Raw genomic sequence first — 24,885 nt, forward strand, 5'->3', positions numbered from 1 at the left:
GATCCCGACACGCCCTCCGCAGGCACAGTCCTGGCCTCGGGCCTGCCGCCCGCCTGCCGGGGGCTTAGGAGGAGTCCCCATGGGCTCCTGGGGGCAGGGGGGAGGGGAGGGGGAGAGAAGAGGAGGGTCAGGCAGGGTCCACGCCTCCTCGCTGGGGCAGGACTTTCACTCCCCCGGCCTGGCCTCTTGGCAGGATTGCACAATCGTCTGTGATTTCTCTGCCCGCGCCCCCTTCACTGGGTGCCTAGCTTGTGTCATGCCCCCTCTGAAGCCGGTTGGGTCTCCCTGAGCTCCCCTGAACCCCCACCCAGCATGCATCTGCTAGCTAGCTGCTATTCCCTCTCCCCCGCCCCCGCCCCAAGATCCAGGCTGTCCAAACGTAGCACCCCCTCCCCTCACGGCTGCACCTGCTGTCCCGTCTCCTCCTGCCCAGGTCCCTTGGCTGCAAAGGGGCCACGCCCCAGGCCCCCAGGCCCCCCCTCTGCTTCTCTGGGCTTGGATTCCACCGCCTGCATTCAGATCCTGCTTCAGCCCCTAACCGTTTCACAGCCTGTGCGCCCCTCTGTGAGATGGGGACAGTAATGAGAGCTGCCCCGTATGTGAAGGCTTAGAACAGTGGTTCTCAACCTTGGCTGCACATTAGAATCACCTGGGAATCTTTTTAAAATCCTGATTTCACGCCCTGACCGGTTTGGCTCAGTGGATAGAATGTCGGCCTACAGACTCAAGGGTCCCAGGTTCGATTCTGGTCAAGGGCATGTACCTTGGTTGCGGGCACATCCCCAGTGGGGAGTGTGCAGGAGGCAGCTGATCGATGTTTCTCTCTCATCAATGTTTCTAACTCTCTATCCCTCTCCCTTCCTCTCTGTAAAAAATCAATAAAATATATTCTTAAAAATCCTGATTTCTGGGCCTCATCCTCCGGAAATTGTTTCTTTGTTACTAATGTGGTCCCACCCCATCACAAAGAAACAGAATTTCCGGAGGATGAGGCCCGGAAATCGGGATTTTAAAAAGATTCCCAGGCGATTCTAATGTGCAGCCAAGGTTGAGAACCACTGGCTTAGAGGGATGCTGGGATGCTGGGATGCGGGACAGCTGCTGAGTGATAGCAATGGCTCTGCTGCCCTCTCTAACCAGAGAGCTCTGGATTCTGAGTGCCACCGCGTCCGACCCCAGCCCGCACAGTGCCGCCTGCTTCACAGGAGTCTCTGGCCTACCACAAGCCGCTCCCCCAACCTCAGCCACCTCTCTCCTTGTTCCTCTGGACCTCATACTTCTGCAGCCGGCAGCACCAAACCGCCACACCTCTGCGCCTTTGCTCCTGCCGTGGCCAGGCGTGTGCACACACCCCACACACCGTGCGTGCACACACGAGACACGTATACACACACTCGGATACCACACGCGCTCACAGGGAGTTAACACGTGCTTCTTGTTAAACTTTAAGATGTCACCCCCTCCAGGAAGCCTCCCCAGACTCCATCTCTACCGAGGCAGGTCAGGCATCCTTTGAGGTTCCATGCCTCCCCCTGGCCCCTGCTTGCAGAGTCCCATAGTCACCTCCTTCCCTGGGACCCACCTGGCTGATCACTCCTGCCCGTGTGTCCTGTGGCAGCTTGTCGGCAGGCTCTGCTGGGCTTGGCAACACAAGCAAGGGGTTTAATCCCCACTTCACACCCAGCGGACTTCCCTTCCGGGCGGAGTGGCCTAATTTAGAGCCGGGAGGTCGGCTCCCATGTTCCCGTCCCTGTGTCTGGGAGCCCTGGTCAGCCGGCCTTGATGGCACGGGGACTGGGGCTCCTCAGGGCCATGCCCTGTGCTGAAGGACGGTTGGTCATGGAGCCGGGGCGCGGAGCCCCTGTGGTCAGCTGGTCCCCGGGTGGCCGTGCTCTGACCCGGCTGGGAGCGAAGCGCCCCCAGGGAACAAGGACTTCAAGGGTGAGCCCCCCAGGAGAACGGGGACCCCATCTAAGTGAGCCCCCGGCGGTTAGTGGGTGAGGAGGTGGGCCCCAGAGCACAGTGAACCCCAAGCACAGGCTGGGCATAGTCAGTGCTCATTCATGTTTATGGAATGAACCTGACTTGAGCCTTAACCCTCCTTCAGTCTGGAGGGTCACCCCAGCCCCCAGCAGCAGGGACGGCAGCCTGGTGAGCAGAGGGCCCGGTGGCAGTCAGGGACACAGGTACGGGCTTGTGGACGGCCAGGGTCGCGGGTTCCCAGCTGTCCCTCCCGGGACAGAAGCTGGCCCCGCCCCGTTACCGCTTCTCCAGGCAGTGGGATTCCGGCTCGTCCATCAGAGGGGGCTTTGGTCCCGGCAGCACCACTGAGCCCTGTGCCCGCAGTGCCGGGCTGGGGCCCACAGGGAGCCTCCGGTCATGGGCACGGGGACAGGGGGCCGAGAGACGGCCAGGATGGTGGGTGCACAGGGCCTGCCCAGGGGCCGTGGAAAATAAAGAACTAGAGCTGGACCCGTTCCTCTCAGGGGCCTCGGACCCCGCTGTAGCGAGGAAGTCCCCGCAGCCAGGGCTCGCTCGCGGTGCCGTGGAGGGCTGCCGGGAGGAGGCATGGGAACCGGTAGGATTGGGGCAGGAAGGAGAGGGAATTCCACCAAAAAGACCAGGTAACCCCCAGGGCATGTGAGCAGCCCTGGAAGGGGCGTCGTTCTGATGGACGGAGGCCGTGGGGGTGGGCAGTGGGCTTGGAGGGTGGGCACAGGCTTCGGGTTTGGGCTGTGGCCGGCCCTGCCCGGCTCGGGCAGAGAGGAGCTGCAGAGGTGCAGGCAGAGGTGCCAGGCCTGCACCCTGGGCCCGCGCGTGTACAGGGGGTGGGGGGGGGTGAGGGAGGCAGGGAGGCCCGGCACCCACCTCTGGGCATTTCAGGCCCGGGGGTGTAGGAGGAGGGGACGCAGGAGGCCCGGGCCTGGTGGCGGGGTGGCTAAGTGGTCAGAGAGGGAGGCGGGGACAGAGGCCGCGTGGCTCGGGGCTGCGTGGGTTCTGCTGGGGAGCCCACGGGGAGCCGACGAGGCCTGCAGCCGTGACTGGTCCCCGAGGAGCAGCGCTGGCAGTTGGGGGGGGGGGGGAGGCCGGGCCCCACACCTGTCCCAGGCGCCTCCCACGTTGGGGAAACTGCGCCCCGCCAGCCGGGCCCTCGGGACAGGCAGCGAAGGGGGGCGGGCTCGCTGCGCACCGGGCAGCCGGGCCGTGCCCTCCGCCCGCCGAGCCGGGGCTCCGAGGGGGCGCGCTGGGCCGCCCGGTCCCGGAGCCCCCCGCCCTCACCGCGTCTCCGCCCCGCAGGGAGCCGTGAGGCCGCCTTCACCTACGCCATCACCGCGGCCGGCGTGGCGCACGCGGTCACGGCCGCCTGCAGCCAGGGCAACCTGAGCAACTGCGGCTGCGACCGCGAGAAGCAGGGCTACTACAACCAGGCCGAGGGCTGGAAGTGGGGCGGCTGCTCGGCCGACGTGCGCTACGGAATCGACTTCTCCCGGCGCTTCGTGGACGCGCGCGAGATCAAGAAGAACGCGCGGCGCCTCATGAACCTGCACAACAACGAGGCGGGCAGGAAGGTAGGGCGCGAGGGGCGGGGCGACGAGAGGGGCGGGGCGTGGGGAGGAGTGATGAGAGGGGCGGGGCGTGGGTGGAGTGGCGATGAGAGGGGCGGGGCGTGGGGTGGGAGGGCCTATGAGAAGGGCGGGACATGGAGGGAGGGGTGATGAGAGGGGCGGGGCGTGGGATGGGAGGGGCGATGAGAGGGCCGGGGCGTGGGAGGGGCGGGGCGCTGAGAGGGGCGGGGCGTGTGGTGGGCGGGGCGCTGAGAGGGGCGGGGCGTGCGGTGGGAGGAGTGATGAGAGGGGCGGGGCGCTGAGAGGGGCGGGGCGCTGAGAGGGGCGGGCGTGGCCACTAGGTCACGGGGTCTTGACCTTCCTGAGCTTTGGGCGCTCCTCCTGGAGGTGGGAGCTGGGAGCCTGGACCCTGGCCGTGCGGTGTGGGCGGTGCTGGGCAGAACAGTCACCCGTGATCCTCCCAGCAGCTCAGAGACGCACCTCGCTGTTCCCATTCCCGAGGTGTGAAAACTGAGGCTGGGAGTGAGGAAGGGATGTGCCTGCACCTCCTCCCCGCAGGGAGCCCTGGGAGAAGGATGAGACAGGGACCCTGTTTCCACGCAGGATGGGACCCCCGGGTGGGGGCAGGCCCCCAGGTGACAGTCCCATGTCCCCGCACTGGTCCCAGGGGGGTCATGCCGGCATACCAGATACCAGGAAAGGCTTCTCAGAGGAGGCGGCCTTTGGCTCAGTTTGCCCTGAGAGACCTAAGGAAGGGATGTTCCCTCAGGGAGGAGCGGCCTGGGGAGGGTGGGCCTGAGGGGGGAGGGGGCTGGTGCAGGGGGTGGATGCAGAGTAGGAGGGAGATAATGGAGGACATTCAGGAGGGACACACTGGGGAAGAGGTCAGCGCGGGCCCAGTCCTGCCTCCGGGAGATGCGGGCCCCAGATATTGGGCCGGGAGGAGCGGCCACCGTGGCGGCAAGATGGCCAGAGATAGGGCAGGCAGCGGAGCAGAACGCCTCTGTGGGTCTGATTCCCAGCCCCGGCTGCACCCAGGGCGCCAGGCCCGAGGGGCGCTGCAGGCACAGGCAGACTTGCCTTTCCAGGCAAGGAGGAGTGGAAATTGCCCCCAGGGACCACCAGGGAGGCCACTGGCCGCTCACTCATTCACTCAACGAACGCTCCTTGCCCTCCTCTGTGCCAGGACTAGGTTGGACACAGGGGACAGGGAGGAGTAAGACGTGACCCTAGCCAGGGAGCTGCCCCCGCACCTTCAGGGTGCACGTGAGGGGAACAGAGGCCACACCCAGGGCCAGCGGGAGCCTGGGGACCAGCGGGCGGTGAGCAGAAGCTTCCTGGAGGCAGCGATGTCCCCGTGGAGCCTGAAGGACACACCAGAGCTAAGAGGCAGAGGCAGAAGGAGGTGGCACTGGGCGGTGGGGGGGGGGGGTGGGGGGTGGGGCGGGGGGCGAGGCTGCAAAGGACTCAGGCTGGCGGGAGCAGGAAGGGCGGGCAAGCAGGGTGGGCCCAGAGCAGGCCTTGAATGCCAGGCCAAGGGTTTGGCTTTTTTCTGTTGAGGTTCTTAAATTTTGGTCAGATGAACAAGTGAATGAGGGAATGAGTGACAGTTTGCCTCCAGACAGTGTGTAGGCACGTTCTCCAGGCCAGAGATTGTCGACCTTTATCAGCTCACGGCACAGAAGCGAGTTCCAGGACTTCCTGGGCACGCTGGAACGTTCTAACATTTCAAATGGGTAGAATCTTGACTCATTCACACCGGACGGCTCTTGTGGTGGCTGCTGTCAGCTTTTTGCTTGACAACCTGAGGGAAGAGAGGTCCGAGCCGCTGACGAGTCAGAAATTGCACGTTTTAAACCTTCTCGCGATTCGCTGCTTGAAAATCGCTGTTCTATGCACAGGCAGATCGAGATCGGTGCCCCGGGGGCCGAGGAGGCGAGATTCGCTTACCCGGAGGCTTTGGGAGCCGGGAGTGGGGGTGGGGTGGGGGTGGGGGTGGGGGGGAGGCATAGCTGAGCCCGAAGTGGAGCACCTCCCCTGAGCCTCTGCAGTGGGACCCCAAGGAGCTGCCCGTGGCCCCGAGGCCCGCGCCCTGGTCGCTGCTCCGCGGCGAGTGGCTGAGCCAGCAGCGGAGGTGTGGGGAAGGGAGCCCGCGGAGGGACCAGCACAGGCACAGGTCACGCGTGCAGTGCAGCCGAGGCCTCCAGCCCAGCCGAGGGGTTTGGGCGGCTGAGGAGACGGGCAGGCTGAGCAGGCCTGGGGTGAGGGACTGACAGCCGCGCTGGATTTTGGCCCCTCGGGCACGGGTGCCATCGCAGACCCTTGAGGGAGAGTGAGGCTGAGCAGCTCGAGGGCCAGGGTCGTGTCTGATTCCGCTCGGAGGCCCGTGTGAACCCCAGGGCTGGCCCGGCACGGGACTTGGGGGTGCTCAGAGACTGACAGGTGGTGAAAGGCATTGGGCGGGAGGCAGGCAGGATGGGCCCAGGGGGCGGGGGGTGCGATGGGGTAGGACAGCGAGGGGGCTGGGGGCAGGGTCCCAGCCTGCCAGGGGGATGCGGATGGAGGAGGGTCTGCGTGTGGGGGTGCACCGGGGTGAAGCTGTGCACTGAGGAGAAAAGGTTGTCAGGGGAGGGGTCAGCAGGTGGAGGGCCCGTGGGGGACAGAGCAGCGCAGGGAATGGCTGTAAGTGGCAGCGGTCAGTTCGGTGCCAGCGCTGTCCCTGACTCGCGTGCGGCCCGCTCACCATCCGTCTTCGGAGCCTGTCTCCGCATCTGCACGGTGGGCATAGCGCACCGGTCCCCCGCCCCGCTGCCCCCCACAGCTTCTCTGAGCCCGCGGACAGGCCAAGGGTGCTGGCAGCACTGTGACCCTGGGTTCCTCCAGCAGCACGGGGCTCACGGGGGGTGGGGGGCATGGCTTTCGAGGTTTCCTTAAGACCCCAGTCCACACCTTCACGCGTCAACCCGGAGCGGGGGCCGGCCCTCATTACAGAGCGATCGCCCTGCCTCCTCCACGTTCTCAGGGCCACGGAGTTTAGCACGTCGGGTGGAAGGCACGCTGACGGCTGCCACACGAACTCCCACAAAGGGGTGGCTTAAAGCGACAGAAACCCCTTCCCTCCCAGGCTGGAGCCAGGAGTGGGCGGGGGGCTCCCTCTGAGGGCTCCAGGGGAGGGTCCTTGGGGCGCCAGGTGCTCCTGGCTTGTGGCCCCATCATCCAGGCTCTGCCTCCATCTGCACGTACCCCCCCCCCCCCCCGTGTCTCCTCTTCTGTCTCTTGTTAGGACGTGTCCTCAGACTTAGGGCGACCCTGGTGCAGAATGACCTCAGTTCTCACCCAGTTACACCTGCCAAGTCTCAGTTTCCAAATAAGATCACCATCTGAGGTCCTAGTGGGGGTGTGTTTGAGGGGGACACTCTGCAGCCCCCCCTCGGCTGGCACGTGGTCCCCCACATCCCTGGTGGGCCAGGGGGCAGACAGGCTGAGCGGGGGGACCTGCTCCCACCTCTTCTGCTGGGCTCCAGGCTCCCTCGGGATGCGGTGCACCCACCTGTGATTCCCCTAACCCGGCCGTTCCTGAAATCTGTTCCCAGAGTGGGGGCACCCCTTATTCCAGAAAGAACCCCAAGTCAGCTCTTTCCTGGAGCCCTCGCCACCTCCAGACCACCTGGCGGTGGGGCACCGAGGCTGGGGGAGGCCCCGCTCAGTCCCGGCTCCCCGGGGAGAGCGGTCGCCCCGCAGCCGCCCAGGTGGTCTCAGGGGCCGCGGGGCTGGCGCCACCTCCGCTGTCGCCCTTATCTCGAGGGCACTGGAGCCGGAAGCGGCACATTCTTCACTCCTGTGATCACTTCCCAGGAGAGGCTCGGGCGCGGGGGACCCAGCCAAGCGAGGATGCGGCCCCTCGCTCTGCAAACAGCCGCCAACCGGCTCCATCGGCGGGCGGCCACTGGTCCCGCCACGCAGGGTCCCTGGACGGGGAGGGGGGGTGGCCTTGTGGCCTTGATGCTGACAGGAAGATGGGACTGAGGGAAGGGGTTTGGGCAGGTGGCACAGAGAGGGGGGCAGCTGTTCAGCCAAACCGGACACGCAGATGGCAGTTAAGCTGGGCCCACCGGCTGGCACAGCCTCCGGTGTGGGCAGCCCTGCCAGGTCTCCGGCCATCACGACGACTGAGGAGGAATCCCTGAGGAGCAGCCTGGGGTGGACGGGGCCAGGCGAGGGGTGTGGGCAGCTCCTGGCGGAGGGGCGGACACAGTGGGCAGTGCCAGGGGCGGGGAAGCATCCAGGCCTTGAAGGGCCAGTGATGGAAGAAGGGGCTCTGAGGAGAGGGGAGAGCAAAGATGACCCTGGGGAGGGGGAGGAGGGGGGGAGGGGGAGACACGGGTGGGAGGGGCAGGAGGGGAGACACGGGTGGGAGGGGCAGGAGGAGGAGACACGGGTGGGAGGGGCAGGAGGAGGAGACACGGGTGGGAGGGGCAGGAGGCCGAGAGGAGGCCCAGGGGCGCTTTCCCCTGGGAAAGGGATCCCACCAGGGTCCTGCCCTTGACCCAGACCCTCAGACCAGCCTTCTGGCCTGTGCCCTGGACCCCGACACCCCATGGCCCTGCAGTTCCACGTCTGGATATGCCCCAGATGTCCTCCACACAGGAGCAGAGGGCCCCACCCCCAAGCTCCAGGCCGCCAGCCTCACGGCCGCCGCACACACATAATGCTCATTTGGGCTCCCTCTGCAGTCATGCGGACAGCTGGTGCTACACCCCCTCGCGCACACCTCCGCACCTAACGATCTCCATAGACAGGCAGTGCACGTACCGCCTCCTCCAGGAAGCCCCCCTGCTGGCACCCTGGCCCTGGGCAGGCGGAGGCTCCCATAGCCCCTGCACTTTGAACTTTTGAGTCAGTTTCCTTCTGTTCCCCACACTGGACCATGAGCCCCGGACCAACGTCCTCACCGAGGTCCAGGCCCCAGGCTGCCAGGGCAGGATGAGAGATTGGGGCAGCGGCCGGTTCTGTGGGCTGTCCCTCTCGCCCCTTTGCATTCCCCGTGGGCCTCCTCCCTGGGCCAGGGCTGGGGTCCTGGGCGAGGGCTGGGGTCCTGGGTCAGGGCTGGGGTCCTGGGCGAGGGCTGGGGTCCTGGGCCTGGGCTGGGGTCCTGGGCCAGGACTGTGGTCCTGGGCAAGGGCTGGGGTCCTGGGCCTGGGCTGGGGTCCTGGGCAAGGGCTGTGGTCCTGGGTCAGGGCTGGGGTCCTGGGCGAGGGCTGGGGTCCTGGGCCTGGGCTGGGGTCCTGGGCCTGGGCTGTGGTCCTGGGCAAGGGCTGGGGTCCTGGGCCTGGGCTGGGGTCCTGGGCAAGGGCTGGGGTCCTGGGTCAGGGCTGGGGTCCTGGGCGAGGGCTGGGGTCCTGGGCCTGGGCTGGGGTCCTGGGCCTGGGCTGTGGTCCTGGGCAAGGGCTGGGGTCCTGGGCCTGGGCTGGGGTCCTGGGCCTGGGCTGGGGTCCTGGGCCAGGACTGTGGTCCTGGGCAAGGGCTGGGGTCCTGGGCCTGGGCTGGGGTCCTGGGCAAGGGCTGTGGTCCTGGGCAAGGGCTGGGGTCCTGGGCAAGGGCTGGGGTCCTGGGTCAGGGCTGGGGTCCTGGGCGAGGGCTGGGGTCCTGGGCCTGGGCTGGGGTCCTGGGCCTGGGCTGTGGTCCTGGGCCTGGGCTGGGGTCCTGGGCCAGGGCTGTGGTCCTGGGCAAGGGCTGGGGTCCTGGGCAAGGGCTGGGGTCCTGGGTCAGGGCTGGGGTCCTGGGCGAGGGCTGTGGTCCTGGGCCTGGGCTGGGGTCCTGGGCAAGGGCTGGGGTCCTGGGTCAGGGCTGGGGTTCTGAGCGAGGGCTGGGGTCCTGGGCCTGGGCTGTGGTCCTGGGCAAGGGCTGGGGTCCTGGGTCAGGGCTGGGGTTCTGAGCGAGGGCTGGGGTCCTGGGTCAGGGCTGGGGTCCTGGGTCAGGGCTGGGGTCCTGGGCGAGGGCTGGGGTCCTGGGCGAGGGCTGGGGTCCTGGGTCAGGGCTGGGGTCCTGGGCGAGGGCTGGGGTCCTGGGTCAGGGCTGGGGTCCTGGGCGAGGGCTGGGGTCCTGGGTCAGGGCTGGGGTTCTGAGCGAGGGCTGGGGTCCTGGGCCAGGGCTGGGGTTGTGGCAGGGGCTGGGGTCCTGGGTCAGGGCTGGGGTTCTGAGCGAGGGCTGGGGTCCTGGGCCAGGGCTGGGGTTCTGAGCGAGGGCTGGGGTCCTGGGTCAGGGCTGGGGTTCTGAGCGAGGGCTGGGGTCCTGGGCCAGGGCTGGGGTTGTGGCAGGGGCACAGGGTAGCAGCTTCCTCCTGGGCTGGTGGCGGAAGTGAGGCCGGGCGGGGACAGCTGACAAATGGCCCCTCCGCAGCCGTGGGCTGAGCTAATGATTCTCATCTTTAATCAGCGCGGCTGGCAGGCCCCTTCGATCCGGGTAAATGAGTACCTGGGGTCAGGGCTGGCGCTGGGAACCGGCCTCCGCCAGGGAGGGAGGCCCCAGCAAAGCACACGGCTGCGCCCCTCACGCCGCTCACAGCCGAGGAGGAACCACACGCGGGTCGGGGAGGCTTCCCAGCCGGCGGCAGCCCCGCCTCCCTGACCTGCCCACCCCTCCCTGCCCGCCGCCTTCAGCAAATGGGGTGCCGAGAGCCCCACACGCACATGCACACGGCTTCCAGGGCACAGGCCCCACCGCACGCCAGGCCCGACCCCGCAGGAGGGCAGGGAGGGGAGACGGGCGGGGATCCCCGCTGATGAAGCTCCCGCTGTCGCTGGGCCTGGTGCCACCGTGAGGCGCCCGCCCCGAGCCCGGCTTCACCCCCTGCCGCCTGTGACCTGCACACGCCCCACCAGCACGCCAGGCCTCAGTTTCCCCGCAGCCATTGGCCCCAGCTCCCTGAGGGCTGTTGGGGAACTTGCGAAGCACTTTGGATAAATGTGTGCCCAGCTCTGCCGAGTTCCGCTTCTCTCCCGGCCCCTCGCAGGCCTGCTCGGTGGGGACCTGTGGTCAGAGCCCCTTTAGCGGGGGCGGGCTCAGGGAGGAGACACTGACTCGGGTGGCACAGCGGGGAGTGTGGGGGAGCTGGCTCCGCTAGGGCTGGAGGCTGAGGGCCTGGGTGGAGGGGTGCTGTGGGTGGAGGGGTGCTGTGAGTGGAGGGGTGCTGTGGGTGGAGGGGTGCTGTGGGTGGAGGGGTGCTCCGGGTGGAGGGGTGCTGTGAGTGGAGGGGTGCTCTGGGTGGAGGGGAGCTGTGGGTGGAGGAGTGCTCCGGGTGGAGGGGTGCTGTGGGTGGAGGGGTGCTGTGAGTGGAGGGGTGCTGTGGGTAGAGGGGTGCTGTGTGTGGAGGGGTGCTCCGGGTGGAGGGGTGCTCCGGGTGGAGGGGTGCTGTGGGTGGAGGGGTGCTGTGAGTGGAGGGGTGCTGTGGGTGGAGGGGTGCTCCGGGTGGAGGGGTGCTGTGAGTGGAGGGGTGCTCTGGGTGGAGGGGAGCTGTGGGTGGAGGAGTGCTCCGGGTGGAGGGGTGCTGTGGGTGGAGGGGTGCTGTGGGTGCTCCGGGTGGAGGGGTGCTGTGGGTGGAGGGGAGCTGTGGGTGGAGGGGTGCTGTGGGTGCTCCGGGTGGAGGGGTGCTGTGGGTGGAGGGGTGCTCCTGGTGGAGGGGTGCTGTGGGTGGAGGGGTGCTGTGGGTGGAGGGGTGCTGTGGGTGGAGGGGTGCTGTGGGCGGAGGGGAGCTCCGGGTGGAGGGGTGCTCCGGGTGGAGGGGTGCTCCGGGTGGAGGGGTGCTGTGGGTGGAGGGGTGCTGTGAGTGGAGGGGTGCTGTGGGTGGAGGGGTGCTCCGGGTGGAGGGGTGCTGTGAGTGGAGGGGTGCTCTGGGTGGAGGGGAGCTGTGGGTGGAGGAGTGCTCCGGGTGGAGGGGTGCTGTGGGTGGAGGGGTGCTGTGGGTGCTCCGGGTGGAGGGGTGCTGTGGGTGGAGGGGAGCTGTGGGTGGAGGGGTGCTGTGGGTGCTCCGGGTGGAGGGGTGCTGTGGGTGGAGGGGTGCTCCTGGTGGAGGGGTGCTGTGGGTGGAGGGGTGCTGTGGGTGGAGGGGTGCTGTGGGTGGAGGGGTGCTCCTGGTGGAGGGGTGCTGTGGGTGGAGGGGTGCTGTGGGTGGAGGGGTGCTCCTGGTGGAGGGGTGCTGTGAGTGGAGGGGTGCTGTGGGTAGAGGGGTGCTGTGTGTGGAGGGGTGCTCCGGGTGGAGGGGTGCTCCGGGTGGAGGGGTGCTGTGGGTGGAGGGGTGCTGTGAGTGGAGGGGTGCTGTGGGTGGAGGGGTGCTCCGGGTGGAGGGGTGCTGTGAGTGGAGGGGTGCTCTGGGTGGAGGGGAGCTGTGGGTGGAGGAGTGCTCCGGGTGGAGGGGTGCTGTGGGTGGAGGGGTGCTGTGGGTGCTCCGGGTGGAGGGGTGCTGTGGGTGGAGGGGAGCTGTGGGTGGAGGGGTGCTGTGGGTGCTCCGGGTGGAGGGGTGCTGTGGGTGGAGGGGTGCTCCTGGTGGAGGGGTGCTGTGGGTGGAGGGGTGCTGTGGGTGGAGGGGTGCTGTGGGTGGAGGGGTGCTCCTGGTGGAGGGGTGCTGTGGGTGGAGGGGTGCTGTGGGCGGAGGGGAGCTCCGGGTGGAGGGGTGCTCTGGGTGGAGGGGAGCTGTGGGTGGAGGGGTGCTGTGGGTGCTCCGGGTGGAGGGGTGCTCCTGGTGGAGGGGTGCTGTGGGTGGAGGGGTGCTGTGGGTGGAGGGGTGCTCCTGGTGGAGAGGTGCTGTGGGCGGAGGGGTGCTGTGGGCGGAGGGGTGCTGTGGGCGGAGGGGAGCTCCGGGTGGAGGGGTGCTCTGGGTGGAGGGGAGCTCTGGGTGGAGGGGTGCTGTGGGTGGAGGGGTGCTGTGGGTGGAGGGGTGCTCCTGGTGGAGGGGTGCTGTGGGTGGAGGGGAGCTCTGGGTGGAGGGGTGCTGTGGGTGGAGAGGTGCTCTGGGTGGAGGGGTGCTGTGGGTGGAGGGGTGCTCCTGGTGGAGGGGAGCTCCGGGTGGAGGGGAGCTCTGGGTGGAGGGGTGCTCCCGCCGGCCGCTCAGCCCTGCTCCTGGCCCCGCAGGTCCTGGAGGAGCGCATGAAGCTGGAGTGCAAGTGTCACGGCGTGTCGGGCTCCTGCACCACCAAGACCTGCTGGACGACGCTGCCCAAGTTCCGCGAGGTGGGCCACCTGCTCAAGGAGAAGTACAACGCGGCCGTGCAGGTGGAGGTGGTGCGCGCCAGCCGCCTGCGGCAGCCCACCTTCCTGCGCATCAAGCAGCTGCGCAGCTACCAGAAGCCCATGGAGACGGACCTGGTGTACATCGAGAAGTCGCCCAACTACTGCGAGGAGGACGCGGCCACGGGCAGCGTGGGCACGCAGGGCCGCCTGTGCAACCGCACCTCGCCCGGCGCCGACGGCTGCGACACCATGTGCTGCGGCCGCGGCTACAACACGCACCAGTACACCCGCGTCTGGCAGTGCAACTGCAAGTTCCACTGGTGCTGCTTCGTCAAGTGCAACACGTGCAGCGAGCGCACCGAGGTCTTCACCTGCAAGTGAGCGGCCCCGCGGCCGCCGGCCACGCAGCCGCCCGCCGCTGTGCACACGCTCCCGCCTTCCCGGCTCCGCGCGGCCGGCTGGGCAGCGGTGGCTGCAGACGGTGGGGCTCCAGACGCAGGGGAACCCCCTGGGCCCAGCACCCTCTCCCCGGCCCGCGGCTCCTTCCTGCCGTTCCCGTCACTTCCTGCGGCGGCCCAGCGCCCGCGGCCCAGCGCGGCCTTGACGGGCCCCGTGAGTCCTTTCCTTCTCTCCGGGAAAGTGAGGCTCGAGGACACACGTGCCCCCGGAAAGCAAGGAGACGACAGGAGTGTCCCCCGCCCCTGCCTGGTGGGTGCACACGGACAGGCCACGCCGGCCGGCCCCACGTGAGACTGTCCCCGGCCACGTCAGCTGCGGGACCCTGGAGGGGGCTGGGCAGAGGGGGACAGATTATTTATGTTTTCTTAGTGTCAGAAGAGGACTCTTAGCACGCAGGCCCGCCGGTCCTAACTCCGCCCCCGGTGTTAGCGCACCCCCTCGGCCCCCGTTCCCGTCCGAGGCGCCGCCTGGCTCTGCCCTGAGACGGGGCCTGTGCGCGTGGTCCCCAGGGGAGCGGGCAGCGGCTTGGTGACCAGCATGGCCCCAGAGGGCCCTGAGGGCAGCCCTGCACAGGGACCTGGTGCCCTTCTCTTAGGAAGATTTTAGAAAACCCCATCAAACCGATCAAGCTGTCCCCCAGGTCAGGTTCAAGGCGTGCTGTCCCCCTCCCCAGGGCCGTGGCCCCCCAGCCTGGCACCTCGCAGTTTACAGAGCCCCTCGCACCCCGGAGCCAGCGGGACCCCAGGCCAGCGCTGAGCGGGGTGTGGGGGGCTGGGGGTCTTCAGGGTGTTTGCCTCACTGGACAGCCGGGGACACTGGGGCCCAGCATGGACCTGCCAGAGGCCCAGGACCTGCGTGGGGCTCCTGCCGTGGCTTGGTGTCCTGACCCACAGCCCATGGCTCCTGGCCCAGAGGACAAGCTCTGGACACACCCAGGCTGGCGTGAGGCGGCCCCCCTCTCCGCTGCCTCACCGGGCTCTGCACCCCCAGAGGTGCCTTTGAGGGTTTGCCCTTGCCCATCCTGGCCTTTCACCCTGACCCTGATGTGGAGAAAACTTGGGTCCAGGCGACCCTGTGCTAGGGCCCCACCTGACACCCTCCCTCCCCCCGCTCCCCGATCCCGCACCACGCAGGCCCTCCCCTGAAATCCACTCACCCTGAAACCCGGGAGACAGGAACCGGAGGGGGTTGGCTCATTCTAACCCACGTGGGGGGGGGGGGGGACGGGGAGAGACGAGAAACCGGGGGCTCGAGCTGGCGTGCCCTCTGCCGACGCCCCCACCTCCCGGGGAGACGGAGGCGCAGAGGTGACTGTGGGAAGCTTGGTGTGTGGTGACTGCTGCCACGCACCCCGCCCCGGACTTAGGGTCTTTTCTCATCGACCCGTGGACATGCGTCCTCAGGCGGCTGACCGGCCACGTGGGCTGGGCGTTAGCCTGGCGCGAGTGACACTCTGGGCCTGGCGTCCACCCCGCGTGCCCCCAGAGATGCCAGGACACTCCCTTAGCTGCTGTCCTGGGACCCTCCAGGCCCACGTGAATGCCCCCCTCCCCCTCCCCCGCCCCGCGGGCCCCAGGACCCCCACGTCCACAGCCCTCTGCCGGGGCACCTGGTTAACTTATATTGTTATATAGTGTTGAGATGTCTATAGTGTCTTAAATTATTGTGACCTACACTGGGTACGGGGGGGGGGGGGGCTGCTGCCCCCCGAGACAGGCTCCTCCTTCTGCTTGAAACAGACTCTCGGGCCCTGGCGCCCGTGCGCACTGTCCCCGGGCCTCCCCCAGCTGTCAGCAGGGCCCTCCGCGGGGGAGGGGTCAGGGTGGCTGGGGCAGGGCGGGGGCCCGGGTGTGTGTCCCTGCAGGGCCCACTCAGGAGAGCGGGTGGCTTCTGATGGGCTGTGTCCGCCTTCTGGAGGGGAGCAGCGGCTCCAATAAAGCTGGGATCAAAGACGATGAGCGAGTGTGGAGTGCGTCACCCCTGGGCACAGACATGCTGGGTGCCAGCCGCTGCCCCTGGCCCCGGCCCCCCTCCTCTGGCACTGCCCGATGTCCCCACCCCATCCCCCTCCTCACATCTGGCCCAGGTCCCAGGTGGGACCTGGAGTCACACCTTCAGGTGCCTCTGGGCCTGCCCCACCCAGCGAGGGCCACTGGCGGGGCTGGACGGAGGGCTGAGGCTCCCTGACAGCGGGGCCAGGCTGCGAGGCGGGCCATGGCCGGAGCTGGGCTGACTCAGGGGGCAGGTGGGGGCTCTTCTCGGGAGAATGGGGAGCCTGGGGGTGGGGGACCCCAGCCAGGTGTCCCTGGCCCCATCTGCTTCCGTCTGTGAGGTCTCCCTTCCCTTCTGACCCCAGCTGGCCTGGGGGTCCATCCAGCTGTGTCTGGTGGGTTTGGTCCCGTGCCCTCTGAGGTGCCCCTGCCCTCTCTGGTCCTGGGAAGGCAGCTGAGGCCCCTGGGCAGCCACCAGCCTCCCTCTCCTCTCGCCGGCCTCGCCCGAGGTAACCATGCCCGGGAGGATGAATGGCATTCCTGCTGAGGGGAGGGCCGGGAGGCATGCGGCGGGGCCGGTTTGGCCACCGCCCGCGGTCCCAGCAGCCTGGCATCGGGCGGAACCACTGATCAAACAGCCCCGTCTGCCCTCTGCCCACCGGGCACCCACGGAGCCTGGCCCCAGCCCCAGCCCCCGGGGAGGCGCCACAGGTGGGCTTCCCGAGGGGGTCGGCTCCTCCGGTGCGCGGAGGGGGGACAGGCGGGAAAGACCCCGTCCTGACCCGGGGCTCGAGAGCTGCCGGGCGGCCCTCCCTGATCTATGGCCTCGGCCTCCCCGTCGGAGAGCAGGAGGCAGCCGGGGCGTCGGTGGTCAGCCGGCCTGAGGGGTTTGGCAGGAGGCCCCGGTTCCCCGTGAGACGGTAAGCAGATCCGAGGTGGCGGCCGCGGTGGAACGCCAGGGTCCGGCTACTCCCACGAGGCCAGGAATGAGGAAAGAGCCGAGAAAGCCGGGCCCCGGTGCCCAGACTGTACTTACTTCTTGGCCACAGTTCAACCCCCGCCCAGCCTCCCAGGCTGCGGGCACATCCTCGGGGGCCCTGCCCCAGGCGTCGGGCCCACACTGCCCGCCAGGCCCTGGGCCCGGACCCCAGCCCCGCGCCCCGCCCCCTATTCCAGGAGCCGTTCCCAGGGCAGCCCGGGCTGGGCCGCACACAGAGCTCACCGCCTCTCCGCTGCCCACGGCTCCTGGCTGGCCCCGGGGAGCGAGGCCTCCTGCCGCGGGTTTGCTGGGTTTGTGTGTCCCTTCCCCACGTGCCCGGGCCCTGCCTGGACCGTGGGGAGGCTGTGGGGACACTAGCGAGAGAGTGGGGGCGCCTCACTGCCACCCATTCACCATTCATTCCCTGGGGGTGGGGGACCTCAGGGGCTTCAGCTTCACCCCGCCCCCCTGCCCTGAGCGGCAGCCCGTTCTGGGGGTGCATGTGCTGACCGAGGAGGCCTGGGAGACAGGAAAGGCGTGGGCCGGCTCCCCAGTCTCCGAGCCTCGCTGCCCCCTGCGGACGGGCACAGCCAGTGAGCTTTCCCGCCGGGCCACCCGGCTCCCCTTCCTGTGGGAGAAACACGGGCCAGGCTTTAGCACCCAGTCCTCCTGCACTGACCGCCCCCCCCCCCCAGGGGCCCTGTGGCTCAGGGGGCAGAGGTTTGCTCCTGGTGTGGCCGGTGGAGTTCTTCCTGACCCTCTGCCTCCTCTGCAGCCTCCCTCCCCCAAGCCCCGCCCTCACAAAGCCCCGCCCCCACAAAGCCCCGCCCTGCCAGCGAGCCCCGCCCCCCTGTGCTTCTGCCCACGCACCCCTCTGCCCCAGCTGTGCCCTCTGCCCAGGGCCCTTCCTTCTCCCCCTGCCCACCCCCTCCCCTCTCTGCCCGAGCTCACCGGGCTCCTGCCCTCCCCTTGCTCTCACTCCTCCCCCGTCCTGATGGGCAGGGCTCTCATTGCTGTGACTGGCCCTGCCCCCCAGCAGGCCGAGAGCCCATGGAACACTGAGCAGCCCCATCATGCCAGTCACTGGGTCTGGCCCACAGGTGCCCACAACCTTCCCAACACCCTTTCCCCAGATGGGTCAGTGCTGGCTCCAATTTATAGACGGGAAAACCGAGGCGCAGGGAATAAGGCGTTCTGTCCAAGGTCACACAGCCGGCCAGAGGCAGACCCAGGATTTGAACTCAGGCCCTCTGGGGTCTTCCTTCTACACAACCCACACGCCTCCTCCCGTGAGTGGGAAGGCGATGGTGAAGGCGAGTCTCGGGGCGGAGGTGACAGCTGCAATCCGTCCTCACCTCGGACAGAACAGGAAAGACCGGGTTCCACAGCGAGGATCTGGGTTAGACATCTGGGTGAACTTCGGCGTGAGCCGGAGCTGGGGGAAGGGTCAGGAGGGCAGGGGTGGGTGAAGGGAGGACGCGGAGGTGACCTGGCTGAGGTGGGTCTGGGACGGGTGGGGCTGTGGTCTGGGGAGCAAGGGGCCGGGGAGGGAGGAGCAGTGAGTGGAGGCTGGAGCTCAGGGGAGCAGGCGAAGTGTGAGCTGCCTGGGCCCAGCAGCCAGGCCGCTCCCGGGGGTGTGGAGCCGGAAGCCGGGGGCCTGAGCCGGGAGGTCATCCTGGGTCTTGCCTGCTGTGGTCCTGGCCGTTTCCTTCCTCTGGGTGCGTGTGCGCCCACTGCCTCTCTGAGATGCCACCTGCCTGCAGCAGGTCCTTGGTGTTGCAGAGCCAGGCGCTCAGAACCACCGGGCCTGGGGGTCCCAGCTGTGAGTCCTGGTGGCCCTGGGAGTGGCAGGCCTGGCACCCGGCAGAGGCCTGCGGGGCGGTCAGGTGGTCAGCCAAAGGCCCTGTGAGGGGAGCCCAGAGGGCCCGGAGCCAGGGCCTCGGGGCAAGCAGTGCCCAGGCCGGACCTGCCAGGCCCACTCCCCTGGCTGGTCGGCTCCGTGCCTCTGGGCTCAGCTGGAACCTGCCGCCACCTGGGCCGCGTGGAAGGGAAGCCTCGCAGCCTCACAGGGAGCAGCCGGCGGGGCGGTCCGGCCAGTGAGGTCCTCTGACTCCCCCAGGGCAGGGCGGGGCCCCGTCCAGGTGCTGGGCAGGTGTCCTTCCTGGGGCCTTGTTGGCCTCCTGGGTGGCCAGCCCACCCGCCCTGAGGCCCGAGGTAGCCCTCAGGACTCAGGACTAACCCAGTGGGGGGTCCCAGCAAGGCAGGACCCCTGAGGACACGCCCTCCCTGGAAGCCCTGCCTGGCTGCTGGGCCGGGCCGCAGCTGGGCCGTCCTGCCGGCTCCGCCTTGGACTCCACCCCGAGGGCCTGGGGCTCTGCCCAGGGTCCCTCCCTGGTCCCTGGCCCGGTTCTGGCTCCTGAGCCCCTGCTTTCCCGTAAGCAGGACGGGGTCTGCGTCTGTCCGTGCGCACATCCCTTTGCTCCCCGGTCCGCCACTGAGCGCGGCCGTGGAGGCCAGGGTCCCAGAACAGAGTCCAAAGTGAAGCCTTCCTTTCAGAGCCCAGGCCGGGACAGGGACAGAATGAAGGACAAACTGGCCCTTCGCCCCGTCCCACCCTCAATGCCTGAGGCTGGGAGAGCAGCGGGGTGTGGAACCGGGCCTGGGGTGGGGGTGGTCAGGGAGGGCTTCCTGGAGGAATTGGCATCTAGGCTGGGCCCAGGAGAAAAGGGCAGGACAGGGAGGCTGGGAGGGAGGCAGGAGGCAGAGATGCTTCAGTCCTGAGGACGGAGGTGAGTGAGGATCTGGGGTGAACTGAAGGGATAGGGAGCACGGAGTTTGGGGGGCTGGGCAGGAGGACAGTGCAGCCTGAAGCACTGCCCCACAGCTGACAAGGATCCAGAAGGTTCCAGAAGGACAGGGGGGAAGCTTGCACTTGAGTCTCAGGCTTTGCAGCATTTGGCAGGAACTCTCACTGCCCCCTCTCCCCCGCCCACGGCCAGCGAGCCCATTCCTCCGGGCAGAGGGCTGCGTGCCAGCTGGCTTTCCCGGCACCGGCTGCTGCCTGGAGCGCTCATTTTTCAGTAGAAAAGTCTCTCAAATAAGAGTCCGGGGCTGTGAGGGGCGGGGGAGCGAGGGCTGGGCACCGGGGGCCCCCGAGGCTGCTCCTGGCCCTCCCGCCCCCCGGGCCTTGGGACAGGGTCTGCCAGGCCGGGGGCTGTGTCGTGAGGTCCCCGCAGCCAGTGCACACGCTCGAGCAGGGCCTCCCGGGCTCTGGGCCTCTGCTGCCTCGTCAGGCCAGGCTGGGCCCAGCCCAGTGGGCGCTACGCAGGCCGCGGCTCCCCAGGCCGCCGCCAGGGGCTCAGCGGGCCCACACCAGGCCTTTGGGCTTCTTGTCACCCAGCCCCGGGGCGCCCCGTCTCAGGACCCGCTGAGGGCGAGGGCGACGGGCCTGCCAGCGCAGGACAAGGGCCTTCCTGAGGCAGAGCTCCGGAAGGGGGCAGTTCTCGGAGAAAGTCAGGCCTGGCTCCATCTCCACGTGATGGCGAGGTGCGGCCCCCGGGCTCTGACCCCACAGGCCTCAGTGCCTGGGCTTGGAGTCTTGGTTCTGTGGTTGGAGGGGCCACAGTTCTGGGCCAGGGCGGGGGCGGGGCGGGCAGTGTTGGGTTCTGCGAGGGCTGCCCCATCCACGTCCTCCCCTCCTGGGCCCGATGCCCAGTGCCCTCTGGACGTGAGACGCTTTGCCTCACCCGCATTCATCTGATCCGCAAATGTCGTGCAACCTCGTGTGCCAGGTGCTGGGGATGCAGCAAAAGCCCTGCCCCCGGGAGCTGACAGTCGGGAGGGGCAGGTGACAACAGCGTCTGTTAGCAAGAGCATGAACGTCACAGCCGGGAAGGGTGGGCACAGAAGGTAACCAGGGCGAAGGGGAGCCAAGGCAGCTGTGGAGGGAGGGGCAGAGCGGGCACAGGGAGGACACCAGGTTATGGAGGGCAGGGGCAGAGCGGGCACAGGGAGGAGGAACCAGGTTATGGAGGGCAGGGGCAGAGCGGGCACAGGGAGGAGGAACCAGGTTATGGAGGGCAGGGGCAGAGCGGGCACAGGGAGGAGGATGCCAGAGTGAGGTGGGTGGCACGGAGTGAGGGAAAGGAGAGCGGGAAGTGGTGGACAGGCGCAGACTCCAGCTCACGGTGAGGACGGAGCAGGCCCTGCAGGCAGGGTCACGGCCGCCTTGCTCTCTCCTGGGGTCTGGCTGCTGCTGAGAAGGGAAAAGCGAGGGGGGGGCGGGGAGCTGCTGCACCACCGGGCGGGATGCGGCCGTGGGGACACGGGGCTCTGGGTGCACATGGCGTGAGAGCAGCGGCACTGACCGGGGGGAATGGCCAGGAACTCCAGGGAGGCCGCGGCCAGAGAAGGCCCTGGCGCGTCTGGCCAGCTGAGCACCCAGCTGTCCCCTGGGGCCGTGGGGAGGGACTGCCTGGCACATGGGGTTGGGGAGGGCCCAGGACGCAGGCCCGCCTGCTCAGAGGCAATGCCAGGGTTGAAGGAGCCGCCGCTCCGCCGTGGTCCCGAGTGGCCTGTGGATGGAGGGCGTGGCCTGCTGAGCCCAGGCTGGGAGCAGGGGCTCCGCCTGTGTGACCTGGGCCCGCTCTGTCTCGGTTTCCTCTTTGTGAGACGGAACGAGAGAGCCTGTCTAGGGCTGGGAGAGGGCCAGTGAGATGGGCTGTGATGAGCATCCGGTAGAATCACCGGCCTGCTCCCCCTGCCGCCTCCGCCCCCTCAACCCGCCTGCGCCCACGCCACCTGGGAGCGGAGAGCTGACTGTCCCCACGCTGGCAGCCCGGCGATGACCCTGGGGGCCCCTCTCCCAGGCCTGGGGCTGCTGGGAAGGCTGGTGCTCCAGGGAGGGACCCGAGCCTCGCCCTCACCATGGCACCTCACCATCCGGCTCTGACTCAGGGCCGGGAGCCCCAAGTCCTGGCCTCGCCTTCATCCTCGGGGATCCCCTCAACCGGTGTCCCTCCCCCTCCTTCCTTTCCTGGTCCCTGATGGAGGCTGGGTCTCAGGGCCCTCCTGTCCCCTCCTGGCCCCTCACAGGGCACAAAGCTGCCTGTGATCCGAACCTCTGTCTACCTGGCCGGCACGGCCTGCGACCTCTCATCCTGTGGGCGTCACCCAGCTCGTCCCCTACCTGCCCTGCCCCTCTGGGGAGTCCCCGGAGTCACTTGCCCTGGACTCCCCCCGCCCCGCAGCCTAACAGAGCCCCCTCCCTGAAGGCCCCCAGGTTCATGTGCCACCTGCACCCCGGATCTGCCCTGTGCACAGCCCTGCTCCCTCTGGCGGACACTCCCCACACCCCACATCCCCACACCCAGCTGCTCCTGGTCCCTCAGCGGGGCGCGTCTTCCTCCTGCGCCCCCCCCCCCCCCCCGTCTTCGGTCTGTTGCTGTTGTCTGTTGACTCTTAAATGGGGGGGTGGGGGGTGGGTATTAGAGCTGTTGGGTGAAGGGCGGCCGGGCTGGTGTCCAAGCCCCGCCCGGTGCCCCTGAGGCCGGCCCTCTGGGTGTGGCGGCCCCCGCTGCTGTGCCTCCTGCGAGCAGAAATGGGCACCTTAATCCCATAATCATTTTCTGATCCTGCTCTCCTGTCACCGGCAGCGCAGCCAGAACTTGGCAGGAGCCCGGGAGCTGCCGCGCGGCCGTGCCCAGCGCCGGCGAGCGTGGGAGGAGGGAACCCCGCACAGGCGCCTATTTTTAGCCTCGAGAAGAAAGCTAAACCCAACACACACAACATGCAACACAAATATTTGTTTTTATTCTTAAAAGGGCTGGGGTGGCGGGTGTGGGGCCTGCAGCACACGCTTGGCTGAGCCGCTGGCTCAGAGGGAGCCTCGCCTGTCCCCACACGCCCCACCCAGCGCGCCCTCCTGCGCCCCACCCTGCCACACCCAGAGCCTCCCGGGGTCCCCACCCGCCAGCCAGCGCTGTCCGTTGTGGAACTAGCCAGGCAGCTTCCCGCCTCCCGCCTGGCGCAGGCGGGACCCTCCGCCCGACTCCAGGCCCCTCTGAACGGGCAGCGACCCTGACCCCCGAAGGCCCCTTCTCCGCGGAGACGTCCCTCCCGGTCCCCATCCCCGGGACTGGCCGCCATTAGATGTCGGGGGCAGAGGACCCTATGGGCGGGGGCAGAGGACCCTATGGGCGGGGGCAGAGGACCCTATGGGCGGGCGCCGTTCTGATTGCTCAGCTTCGCCCTGCAGAAGCAGACGTGACAAAGGCACCCCCAAAGTGCCCCCAGCTCCCGGGGTGCGGGGAAGGGCCGGGCAGCTCTCCCGTGGCTGCTGGAGGGCATGACCGTGACCGCCCCCCCCCCCCGCCCCGCCCCGCCCTGCCCCCCCGGGGAGCTTTAGAGCGGACACGTCCTCCCTCACTGCTCGGAGGCCACCAGCCCCAGGCCGAGGGGTCAGCAGGGCCGCCTTGTTCCTAGGCTTGTGGCCTCATCACTCCGACCTTTAAGGCGACCTTCCAGTCTTCGTGCTCCATCTGCACGTGGCCCTCCTCTGTGCACCAGGCCCCCAGGCCCCCAGAGGACCCCTGTGCTTGCACTGGGCACTCCGGCTGGTCCAGGACAATCTCCCACCTCAGACCCCGAGTCACCCACAGGTGCATGTAAGGAGAGGGTGACAGGCTGCGGGCAAGAGCCTGGACCCCTCCGGGGCGGGACTCAGCCGGCCACGCTGGGGGAGGGCTGGGCACGCTCTCCTGTGGCTGCCGGAGGGCAGGACCGTGACCGCCCCAGGCAGCTCCTTCTGAGATGAGGGAGGCGGGGAGGTGCCCGCCACGCCGAGGGCAGCAGGCCGTGGCCTCCGGGATGTGGGTCTGGGGAGAGATGCAGAGCTCGAGGCTGTGTCAAGCCCCCCAGGCTGCTGGGTCGCGTGTGCCAGCCAAGAAGCACGGGCTGGAGGCTGGGCGGGGCCCCCGCGGTCCACCCCCCCGGACCCGCCCTCCCCGTGCAGAGGTGGGAGGAGCGAGCCCAATAAATGGTGGCTCTGCCCCTGCCCAGGACCCTCTGACTCACCGCCACTTGGTCAGGGTCAGGCCAGGACTGGGGGTGCTCCTGCCCCGATCGGCCTGTGGGCAGGTGAGGGGCTCACGCCTGGGACACCCTCCTTACAGAGCCCATGGGTCTCAGCATGGCATCACCAACTCAGAGAGCTTCCCCTGCTCCAAGCCAAAGAGGACCCCCAGTCACCGGCCTCCTCCTCCCTTCGCCAGCCTCCTCCTCCCTTCGCCGGCCTCCTCCTCCCATCGCCGGCCTCCTCCTCCCATCGCCGGCCTCCTCCTCCCATCGCCGGCCTCCTCCCTTCGCCAGCCTCCTCCTCCCTTCGCCGGCCTCCTCCTCCCATCGCCGGCCTCCTCCTCCCATCGCTGGCCTCCTCCCATCACCGGCCTCCTCCCATCACCGGCAGCCCCTCTCCATCAATGGCCGCCTCCTCCCCATCACCGGCCACCCCTCCCCATCACCGGCCACCCCTCCCCATCACTGGCCACCCCTCCCCATCACCGACCACCCCTCCCCATCACCGACCACCCCTCCCCATCACCGACCACCCCTCCCATCACCGACCACCCCTCCCCATCACTGACCACCCCTCCCCATCACTGACCACCCCTCCCCATCACTGGCCGCCCCTCCCCATCACTGGCCGCCTCCTCCCATCACTGGCCACCCCTCCCCATCACTGACCACCCCTCCCATCACTGGCCGCCTCCTCCCATCACTGGCCACCTCCTCCCATCACTGGCCACCCCTCCCCATCACTGGCGCTCATCCCACTAGGCCTGCGGGCTTCTGGGGGGTTCCACCGGCACGTCAGGCCCACGGAGGGCCGGCTGGTGCCAGGGCCGGGACACAGCAGGACTGTCGCAGTGTCTCTTGGTCCCCGTGGGTGGGTGTTTGCAGAGCCTGGTTCCATGAGAAAACGCCATAAATGTTTGAAAACAGACATCAAAACGGCGAGTTTGCCCAGCCACCCTGGACACGGTCACATCACGCCCTGTCCCCTGCCCCGCGTCCCGGTGCGGGTGGGCCTGAGCCCCTGGTCCGGTTTAGGCAACTACAGATCAGGAGCTGGGTGATGCCTTCATCCAGGAGCACATTTATTGAGCGCCCACTGTATGCCAGGACCGCCCTGTGAACAGTGTGCTAACTGCCAGGCCCCGCCCCCCTCAGGGCCCAGGGTCTGAGGAGGAGAGCGGGCGGCTGCACCGGCCTCCCTCCGGCCAGGCGCCCTGCAGCCGGGCTCGCGGGGGCTCTGTGGACACTTCCGAGCTGCGTTCGTTGAACGAGGAGCGAGACGAGGGATTGTGCACAGCCAGGCAGCGGTCGGCAGGGTTCTGAGGGGTCAGGCGGAACCCCCCTCAACCGCGCAGTAAAAGAGAGGGGTTTGGACCCCAAATCACAGTCTGGGGGGACCCGGGGCGGCCACAGGCCCAGGTGCTCACCCGGGCGGGGGGGAGGTGCCAGGCGGGGCCGGCACTGAGTGTCCTCAGGGGGGTGCCCTGGCCCAGGGCGGGGCGCTGGCCTTCGGACCCCCTCCCCTCCACACAGCAGCTCTGCCGTGGCCTGTGCCAAGTGGGGTTCCACGGAAGGGCTAGTTCGACAACAG

General features: G+C 68.5%; 1 protein-coding gene across 2 annotated transcripts in view; it reads left to right on the plus strand.

Annotated features, from left to right (window-relative positions):
* The window catches only part of WNT7B (Wnt family member 7B), a 48,980-nt gene extending 34,773 nt beyond the window's left edge, over positions 1–14,207 (plus strand). For both annotated transcript variants that reach the window (XM_059681393.1, XM_059681394.1), the window contains exons 3-4: positions 3,298–3,569; positions 12,693–14,207. In XM_059681393.1, the coding sequence (XP_059537376.1) occupies positions 3,298–3,569; positions 12,693–13,172 (752 nt within the window). In that variant the 3' untranslated portion in view covers positions 13,173–14,207. The remainder of the gene's footprint in view (positions 1–3,297; positions 3,570–12,692) is intronic.
* The last annotated feature ends 10,678 nt before the right edge of the window (positions 14,208–24,885 follow it).

The sequence above is a fragment of the Myotis daubentonii genome, chromosome 2 (assembly GCF_963259705.1).
Source record: "Myotis daubentonii chromosome 2, mMyoDau2.1, whole genome shotgun sequence".
In the NCBI taxonomy this organism is placed as follows: domain Eukaryota; kingdom Metazoa; phylum Chordata; class Mammalia; order Chiroptera; family Vespertilionidae; genus Myotis; species Myotis daubentonii.